We start from the raw sequence: 10,870 nt of genomic DNA, 5'->3' as shown, positions 1-10,870 counted from the left end.
TAAATATAGTAATTTTTAAAGTTTTTTTTTGAATTATCTTGTTGATGAGAATATCTACTTTTACTTTGTTTTAAAAATGGAGCCAAATCATCACTTTAGAGCTCTTTTAATTTCTTCTTGGTCACTTCATAGATAAGCCTTGATGTGACATAATTCATGGTAAGCTCCTTCATGTTGATAAACTCCAATGCCACAATAAAGTAGTTATAGGACTTTGAAAGGCTCATAAGTAATGTCAACACAATGTCTTTATCATCAATTGACTTGTCAATAATTGCTAGTTGGTTTGTAAATGTTTTTACATTGTTGACATAAGACATAAGATCATTTCTTTCTTCTATCTTTATTGTTAAAAACTTCGTCCTTGTCCATAGAATGTTGACAAGTTTTCTACTCTTATAAATGTTGTAAAGAGTCTTTCATGCTTCCACTAGTCTATTTCGAGTAATTATATGTCAAAAGTTGGCATCATCCAAATTTGATGCAATCATGCTATAAGCCTTTCTTTCACAATGTTTGTATTCTTTCTTCACCTTGACATCAGTATTATCACTTGAAGGCTCTTTTCTTTCATCCACAATGTGGCAAAGGTCCAATGAAGCCAACAAAAGCTCCATTCTCTTCTTCCAATGGTAGAAGTTGTTTCCTCTAAACTTCTCAATCACTTTCAAATCCTCACCTTCACTTGAAGCTATTTCTAATGAAGAAGAGTATCAAAAAATAAAATAAAATAAAATAAAGATAAAGATTATTAAATAAACAAAAAGATCTTGCTGCCTTAAAAACTCAGAATGCCTCTTTTGAGGATTAACAAGTGATTTCATTCTTTAATCACTTTCAAATCTCATAAGAATACTTTTAATCTCACAAATATCTTCTTATCACTATAAAAAAATCTCTTAAGAAATTCACCTCAAAAAAGCACAATATTAATGTACAAATGATGTAATTCAATAAAAAAACATAATACTAGTATTCTATAACATCATTCTAAGGTAATTGATACAATCTAAGATAATGAATGCAATTAAAAACTTTTAAGAACAAAACTACATCAACAAGTAGATACAAAAAGAAGTTTAGAAGATATCAAATCCTAACATTAGTAACAACCATAAGATCTACTCTTCACAATAAGAAAGACTTCAAAGAATGTCAAAACTCACAAATAAAGGTGAGTGGGCCTATAACTTATTGAAGAAAAAAAATTTTGAAGTCACCAATATATAACATCAATAAAGTTACTCACAAAGAGAGTATAGAGTAAGATATCTTTTACTTTCAATATCTTGTACTTAGAGGTGGTGGCTGCTACTTCAATCGAAAACTTTCATCTTTTGATGAATACATCTATCCAACATTCTACTAAGACTATCCATTGTTATTTTATCTATTATATAAATATGCTTTTAATATATATTTTTTATTCTTGAGATCTTTTTTCTGTGAATCTATTTTATTTCTTGTCCTTCTTACATATCAAAAGCCAATCTTTTAACCAATAGCAACTTACCTAAAGTAATATCCTCTACAATATTACTTATTCTACTTTCATATTTATTTATATATTTTAACAAATTTTATATGTATTTATAATTAATTGATAGGTTAAAAAATTCGTCAATAAGTTAAACATACACCACATATATTGATTACGTGTAGAATAAGCTAATTATGTGGCATCCACATAGAAAACTTATCTTGTAAGTTAAGATACATGATGTGCTAAGTCAACACATTTTGAAGGTTCTATAGAACATCACTACATAGCTCTTAGGTAGATAATGTATATAAGGGTAAGAATAAAGCCTTCTTCATTCTTGTCAATTCTTTTCTTATTTCTAATCTAGTTTTAAGAAGTTTCTAGTTTTCTTCTCTTTTGCTAATAACCATTCTAGTTTTTTTTTATTTTTTTTATTTTTATTTTTAATACACATATTTCTTTATTTTTATTTTATTATACTTTTTTGGAAAAGTATCACTTATTTATTTATTTTCATTGAATTCTTATCCTTAGCAACTAGACAAATAAATTTTTAAAGTCTAAAAAGATGTCATTATGGCTTGATTTTTACTTTTCTTATCAAATCTTTATTCTTGAAGTATTTCAAAGAATTGATTATTGCATACAATAGCTTGAGCAATAAAGTGCTTTAATGAATATATTCTCAACATTGTCAGCCTTAAATCTTTGATATTATCTTTCAGACCATATGAAAATTGATTGATAAAGAATTTTTTATTCGAATCCACATCACAAGGAAGATTTTGAAATTTAGCAACATATGTCATAATTAAATATGATCCTTGTCATAACAATACGAGCTTGGTCTTTGCTATCCTTTCTCAATCACTTTCTCTAAATGTAGCTGCAAACACTTTCAAAAATGAATTCAAATTATAAAAGATTTGTGAATTTTTTTTCTATCAAAGATATAAATCAAGAAAGAAAATTCCATCATCATATTAAAAAGAATGCAATCTTAGATAAAACTTTATTTATTATAGAAATCCTTGAAATTTTGATCTTGTTCTATCAAACTTCTCTAGCATACTTATCATTGCATCTCTTATACTTATAATAGCAAAACTCTTTGGATTTAATTATGAACTTCATTTGCTTATATCTCTTAATTTTACAACTTCTTGGTATAGACTTTGAACTTCATTGTTGACTTCTTCCATGGACATAGGTATAGTACCTCTATGATTCACATTGAAAATATGAGAGAATTTTATTCTTAGAGTATTGAAAAGCTTAAAAAGATTAGCAATATTTGTAAATCTATTCTCAATTTTGTTAAAAGTAGCATCTATAATCTTTTCTTCTATTGATAACTCAAACAAATTCAAAAAGTTAAATTAGAGAAGGATTATGTGTAGCCTTTAATATCAAATGAAAATTTCCACATACAGGGATAATTTACTCTCTTTAAGAAAAAAATCAATATTACAAAACTAAATTATTTGTTTGAAGGTGGATAATCTGCAAGCTTCAAAACACAACAATAGAGTAGAATAATCCATTTACTTTTAAAATAAGATAAAAAAATAAGTTAGCATTCTTGCCAAAATCTCAAGGATATGAATTTCAAAAAAAAACCCTTAACATACTCTTGTATTACTCAAAAAGACTAAAAAATTATTCAAAAATGATAATATATTGAATTAGAATGACTATTGCCAAAAATAAAAAAAATTAGAAAGTCTTGAGATAAGACTAAAGTCTAGAAAGGTATTCTTAAGAATGAAGAATGTGTATTAGCTTCTATAGATAAGATTAGGCTTGAATTTCTTTAAGCTATTACTTGTGGGCATGATCAAGAAGATATTTGCCACAAAGAAATAATAGATTTAAAAGAATTGTACCATCTTGATATGATGAAATATGAATATGAGAGAATGGATAGTGCCATTGCTATGGGATATGGTTATATAAATGTTCTTCTTAATTTGAGTGATGTCATGAAAGTATTAGAAATTTCCTTTTAAATAAGTAATAATTTGATTTATTATTTATTACTTACTTATTTTAAGCATATTCTATTATATTATATAAAAATATTGACCATTGAGAGATCAATATTATTTTATGTATCATCATTTGGTTGATTATTATTATTTTTTTATCAATAATCTTAATGATTGATTTTTTTTAATATTTATATTTATTTTTGGTTTAAAATTAATTATTATCTTCTTTTTTTTTCTAAAAGTCACGCAACGTAGACAATCACAATATTAGAGTTGAAATTGTTGCTATGGATGTGGCAATAAAATCTATTAGAATTATAGTATAATTAAAAATTTATAGAATATTTTAAAATGAATCAAATAAGCAATATACCAAAAGTATCAATTTTGGTAATTTCAAAATACAAATAAAAATTGAAGAAATTTTTTCTATCATTTTTTTAGATTCATTTTATTGATTGTAAAGAAATAATTTAAGAAATATTTTTTTTACAAGGTTGAGAAGAAGAATATATTTGGATCAAAGCATGGTCTTTATTATATCAAGCTATGTAAAAATCACTAGTAGGAACAATTTTCAACTTTGGTGATGCAAAAAGATCTTGAACACTTTTGACAATTTTTTTAACTATTTGTTTCAACTTTTCTATGCATTTGTAATTTGGTACATAAAGATTTAAGAGGAATTTTCTTCTTAGACTAATTAATATTATATGGCAATTCATGAAAGTATGTAAACAAATTGCCATTGCATTGAATTAGAGACACTTATGACTCTATGAATAAACTTTTTGGTGTGGATGACTCAACAAGTACTATAGCTTGTAAGTAATTTATTACTACTTTAATCAATATTATTTTTTCTTTATATTTAAAATAGCCATGGAAAAAAACTTTATCAAAATTAAAACATAAGTTTGAAAATATTCATGGCATATCACAATGTTGTGGTGTTCTTAATAATTTTCATGTTTTATTTGATCTACTTTTAAGATGTACATTAACAAATTGGTATAGTTGTGATCATAATTATTCTACAATACTTTAAGCCATTGTAGATCACAAAGCCCAATTTATAGATGTTTTTGTGAACATTCTTGGATTAATATATAATTCTTATGTACCTTTAATGTCAAATCACTTCAAGATGTGATTGTAGGAAGAAGATTGAATGGGGCAATTATAAAAATTAAAGATGTTGATATTAGTGTGTTGATTGTAGCCAATGAATGAGATATTGGTGATAAGAATTTGTTTGTGCCTTGGCCTAGAATTCAACTTTGTAGACTATATGATGAGTTTAATTTTAAGTAATCATCAACATGTATGGTTGTTGAGCATTCATATGGAATTTTAAAAGAAATGTAGAGGATTTTTGAAAAGTCCTATTACTAATTTTGGCAAAACAGGATTGTTGTCTTCATTGCAAGCTCTTCAAAGCAACTTCATGTTCTCCATCACTTTCTTGTTTCAGATTAGAATTATACAAGAGCCAACATCTGTATGATTGCTGCTTCTATGTACATCTATGTATATATGTATTTTGTAATTGTATCTAAATCAAAGTAAGTTGTGGATTAAGAGTCAAGCATGACTTGTACATCATAGTGTTTCTTGTTGGAAAGGTGTCATCATGAAGTGATTGACTGCAAACACATTTTGATTTTTATTCAAATTTTAATTTGCCATACTTCATTTGTTAATTTATTAATCTTGGCCAGTCAATTGCTGCATTGTGGGGGTTTTGTACAGGACTTTGAGAACTTGGTCCACCCTACCAATACATGATTCTACAGAAGGAAAACTTTGTTTGAAAATACAAGTTTTCAAATATAACATTAAGAATAATAAAGAACTCCCATTTTAGTTATTTATTTATTTCTTATTCGTAACAGAGCTTGCACCAAAACAGTTACGAAATTTGTTGTAACTTATATTTGGTTGAAACACATATTGTAGAGTCATCAGGACAAATTTTATGGGCTGATTTTTTATTTTTTTATTTTTATTTTTATAATTTCAAATTTTGTAATTGTATTTTAAAGAATTGAAATCATTCTAATATTAAATACAAACTATTTAATAATTTTATAGTTGCAACATGAATAGACAGTGACGAATTTTTTTTCGTGGAACAAGGCCTCATATATGTACACTTATGAAATATGATGACATTTGTTTATCCAACTTCATTTCAGCAATGCCCGAGGCGAAATGCGATCGGCAACCTCATCAGAGTTGCCCTGTCTCTGGACCTCACGCGGAGTTGTGTCTGTCTGCCTTGGGCATTGAAGCTAAGGATGGTCGCAGAAATAATCTCGAGTCCATGAAATCAGTTCAATGCACACCTGGGACTGCAAAAGTTTTGTAATTGGATCGTCAAGCTGAGCATGATAAAGTGTGTTCCTCAGCATGAAATAAGATGATCCCAAATATGCTCGATTTCCTATCAATCTGAGTAGAATACCTGCCAAAAAGTGGAGATAAGCGTGATCCATTTGAGCTGAAGTCCATCTCTTCAGAAGGTGGAATAGGTACTACTTCTGAGGGACACTCTTGTGTGCATGACGAAGTCACCCACAAGCTTCATGCCCTTCAGTAAAACAAACTTTGTAAATGAAGAAATCTACGGGGTCATCGCAGTACACGATATTATATAAAAAATTGTAAACAAATAATGCTCTTCTCCAGTCAATATTACACTTCCATTCATCGCAGCTCAAACGTGGCATGACTTTTTTTCTGTCGCACTTGCAAATGGTACTACAGAAATAAAGCACCTCAAGTCCTCTGCAATTCCAATACTTCTAAGATTGTAGAAGCTGTAGAGGCTCTTCAACTGAAACAAACCGTCCAGTCTAGAATGGTTCCGTTAGGTTCATCGGTTTGTAACTGATTGCACTTGACAACTATAACGCATCTGTTGCCAACAAGACCAGAGGGTACATGGTGATGGAGTCGCTTATAATGCACCCATCCCCCCTCCCCATTACAACCTGATTCATTTCATCAACAGCACCACAAATACTAGGCAACGGCAATGTTCAGCATACTCAAGTCTAGGATCATGCACATGCGAGAGAACATATATTAACGATCGATGAGCCACTGAACTTTGATTGCGATTGCACAGCCAGGAGCTTAACATCCTGAATGGTCTTCTGGAAGAGCAACAATAGTAATCACAGAACCCACACATGGAACTCATAACGCGGTAAGAAATTATCCAGAACTCTGGAACCCCCGCTTGTCGCCTTTGAAAGTGATAAAGTGTGCAAAAGCCCATGAATATATATATAGATAGATATATATATATATATATATGTATATATGTATATATAACTGCACCTCACAGGTGAGTCATGAAAAATAGGCACAATTGTGGAGGTCGACGGATTGTGTCGCAAGGAATGTAGAGACCCAGATCAAGATCATTTAACCAGTAATTAATTCTATGGTAGAGCCATACCTGTGATTCTATCCTAATAAACCTTACCACTATTGTGTGTGTCAATAGACACACGAGCTCAACTCTGAGCGACAGAACTGAACCAGACTTTACAACCACGCGATCATGCTTCTAGCTTTTCTCAGGATAGTAGATGATATCCTCTAAAGTAATTATTACCTCATCTCTGGAAGGAATTAACTTAAGCCCAGGAGCAGGCCACCAAAATCAAACAGAGCATAACGAAGGATGATACAATTTGTACCCTTCTGAACGCAAATCCAGGAATGCCTCGTCGACGTCGAACCTCTCCCGATTCAGCAAATCATAGCAAATGACGTTGAAAGATGATCTGCGGGGATCTGCAAAGTAGAGATAAGAGCCTTGACCAAGTGGTACATGGCCCTGAACGCCGAGGGTAGTTCCAGGAGGAAGCACATGTACTTCCACCCACGTTCCGGTTTGGTCGTCGAATTGCTGCACCGAGGGGGAGAAGGTCGGCACCGTAGAAAATGTGACCAAAGATAGCTTGTCATGAAGCTCCATGAACTTCTTGGCTCCTACACTGACGCTTGCCAATGGTGCCTCGAACCGAGAGAACACTTTGCGTAAGAGATCGAACGAGACGCCTTGTCTGCGACTGATCAAGGTGCCGTCCTCATGCACCCGCTCAGAGCCTATATAGTGCATTGAGCCATTGACGTAGACGCTCCGGTAGATAGACTCCAAAGTAGTGTCTTCACTGTGAGTAGTCCAGGAATCAGTCAGTGAGTCGAACAAGGTTCCGACAAGGCGTCGCTGTCCGTGTAACTGGTGAATTTGCGTGAATAGGATCTTGAACTGGTTCGGCTCGTTCTCCAGCACGACCAAGTTGACGCAGCCTGAGGTTTTGATTCCGGAGGGCAGCGGGGGCAGGATGCGCCACAGCTTGGAAATGGGGTTGCAGATGAGGAGCCGAATATCGCCATCTTCCCTCTTGCGGCCCACGTTCCCCTCGAAGCAGAGCAGACCTCCTCCAGCGGCGCGGAGCGAATGTATGTAAAAGTTAGGAGATTTCTTCCAGATGAAGACTTCGCGCCACTCTCTGCGAGCTGGATTGTATGCTACAATGGCCTGGAATCGTTTGACGCAGACTAGTAGGAAGGGCGTCTGAGATTTTCGAACCGATACAATCCTGTCCGTGAAGTACTTCGCAACTAGCAGCTCTTTCCATCTTTTGCAAACTTCGCGGAGCCTTGGGATGTAGTCGTAAGGGAGTCGTGCTAGCACATCCAGAAGCATTTCCTGGGGAAGCTGGCTCCATATTTCTGGATCCATTTTACCTGTGTACACATTTCACCAGAACATTATCTCAATGTACGCAATCTGGCTATGCGATTATAACAGAAATTAACTACCCGAGCAGTTAAAATCACCAGTACTTCAGATTGAACCTGAGGTGGACTTAAAATAAACTAATGTGTAGTTACACCATCTGTGCAGTAATGTGCTTAGTCACAATCATGGGACGGTAGTTAATCGGCTGCCTACTGTGAACGTAAATCTGTTTCACAGTGAATCCATCCTGTTACCGGCACCTAGCAATGGGTAGGCAGAAGGAACGTATAATCAGACCCCAGCTCGTCCAGATAGTCTAGATACTTCATAATAACAATTGAATCGACACTTGCTTCAATCGAATCGCGATCAATAGATGCTAATAATGCAATCGCCCCAATTAACAGCTTTATCTCGACAGAGACGGCCGCAAGGTAGTCGCGATTTATCAAGTAGAATTTTCCTGATGAAATGGAAACATTCCCTGATTTCACAGTGAGATCCCTAGCAATTTTTCCACAATACAGTTCAACTATTACCCGATCATAACCCTCCCTGTGGGCATGTTGCTGGAGAGTGTGCTCAAGCGTCCCCTAAACCCTTCCAAACCTGAACAGCTTAGGTCGTATTCTAGATAGAACACTCTTTCACCGACACAGAAGTGGCTATACCACAAAATCGCGTCCGACATACTCATAACTATGAAGTTTCCACTACTCTTCGGACCAACTCTTCCAACACTCGACACTAGATCAAGCTGATACCCGAACTTCACTGCTCCAAACACGTCACTCAGTGTAAATTGATGAGGACGGCGAAAAACAAGGGGGAACGTTGAAAAACGCCAATGCAATACCACGTGCAATGCAAGCCCGGTCTCCGCATGGTTACACATCCAGAATACCAGCAGGCAATACTAGATTCAAAGTGATCAACGCCTCTACATTTGTGGGAGCAATCCCAAGTTTCAGAAACTGTTGCTGCTTCGCATTTACTATGAACTGTTCAAGGGTTCACTCATCATTGTTGGACTTTCAAAGAACCTAGCTACAGATATTGCATTCATCGCTAGTATCGCGTGAACATCGCAGAGGGGAAGAACAAAAGTGTTCAAAATCCATTCCTGGTGCAAGAGGCGAGTCATCGAAGATTGAGAGCCGAGGACAAGACATGGCATCTTGAAGATAGACATCGATTCTGCCTCTACGTCAGGTTCGAAGAGGTGTTAAGGAGATCAATCACCTACCACTGAGGGTTTGGAAGTTGGATAAATCAGATAGATCATCACTATGACATATAGTGGCGAATGATCCTGGACGAGCCAGCACCGGAAAGAAGCTAAGAGATCGACACAAAAAGGACGATTCGCTCTCTCTCTCTCGCAATACTTTTCCTACCATCGACTAGTTTCGCAAGGTGCGAACTCCCGACATCATTAGCAAAATGAGTTGGCACAGACGATGCACCCCACAAGTGACCCACATGGGTTTGTGTGGTGCTCAGAAGAATGCCCTAACAAGCTTCGACATACTCCTAGTTTGTGCCATAGAATGCCGCAATGTAGCCGACCACCCAAACCTCGACCCGACAGACAAACTTGTTGGAGCTTATGTAAGTACCACAGCTAAATATAGAGAAGCACATTGGGACACATAAAGAATTCCACAGTCCATTCTCCTTTCCTCCAAAACCTCGGATCTGACAACCCGCTCGTGCATGCCGAGCCATACCTATCCATGTAGCCAAAAAAGAACAGTGGAGAAATAAAACAAATTTGATTTGCTATTTTTGCAGGTTACCTAGGCGCCATCACCGAGTGTCGTGCAGTTCCGGTGCACCATGTAACCATCGTAGTGTTGTTCTACGATGGCGCAGGAGGGTGAACACTTGGACCCGATCTTCAAGGGGAACCAAGGCTGTCAGAACTGAAGATGATTACAGGAATCATTTGTCACGGAGAGTGTACCTTGGAGTTAGAGAGAGCTGCAATGCCATATGTTGGGTCCGAGTTTGCTTCGGGATCACAAGCGGATCGCCGTGAAGTTGATGTAAATAGCCTCATGTGCACGGAAACGTATCAACTAGTGCAAACAAGTAACGGATAGCGAAACTCCTGGCCGGCCCCGGCCGTTGCGATTGCGGCTAGTCTGAGCACGATGAATAAGAGCGAGAGGGAGAGAGAGCCGAATAAAAAAGAAAACTAGACAAAAAGAAACCCTCTACAGGAGAAGTTGGATCTTTCCAGAATGGTAGCACTTGAATCAGTGGGTCTGATTCACAACCCCAATCAGCTTCAGGGTACTTGCAACTCTACTACGATGATGCAACATTAAAAAGGTGGTCACACTCAGTCGCTCTCCTTGCGCTACAGATTTTGATGCCACAGAGCTGCTTCTCAAGGTTTATCAAGCTTCAGGATTGTTCACGTTTTCCACTATCAACTGGCTCTTGCACGTTGAAATTAATATTCTATCAAGAGGCCTAACTCGATTGAAAGCAAAGCACTGAACTTGCATTCCGCACCCACCTACCCGATATCCTGGGTTGCTCAGCAAAGCAGTGAAACTATATCAGAACCAGCAATAGAAGTAGTCTCGTGCTACATCATGTGAGGGTGTAAGCAGCAACGTG

At 35.5% G+C, this 10,870-nt stretch overlaps 1 protein-coding gene across 2 annotated transcripts; it reads right to left on the bottom strand.

The window, feature by feature from the left end:
- Positions 1-6,539: 6,539 nt before the first annotated feature.
- Positions 6,540-10,870, bottom strand: LOC112282283 (F-box/kelch-repeat protein At5g15710). 2 transcript variants are annotated; one of them, XM_024519712.3, is made up of 2 exons: positions 10,039-10,870; positions 6,540-8,244 (listed from the first exon to the last, which is right to left on the bottom strand). In XM_024519712.3, exon 2 carries the CDS (start codon positions 8,237-8,239, stop codon positions 7,151-7,153), a length of 1,089 nt encoding a protein of 362 aa, XP_024375480.1. In that variant the 5' UTR covers positions 8,240-8,244; positions 10,039-10,870; the 3' UTR covers positions 6,540-7,150. The 2 variants fall into 2 exon arrangements, with proteins under 2 accessions (XP_024375480.1, XP_024375481.1); XM_024519713.3 differs by having other exon boundaries at positions 10,206-10,870.

This window comes from Physcomitrium patens, chromosome 5, assembly GCF_059467195.1.
Source record: "Physcomitrium patens ecotype Gransden chromosome 5, ASM5946719v1, whole genome shotgun sequence".
Taxonomy (NCBI): Eukaryota; Viridiplantae; Streptophyta; class Bryopsida; order Funariales; family Funariaceae; genus Physcomitrium; species Physcomitrium patens.
This window is presented reverse-complemented; position numbering and strand designations above follow the sequence as displayed.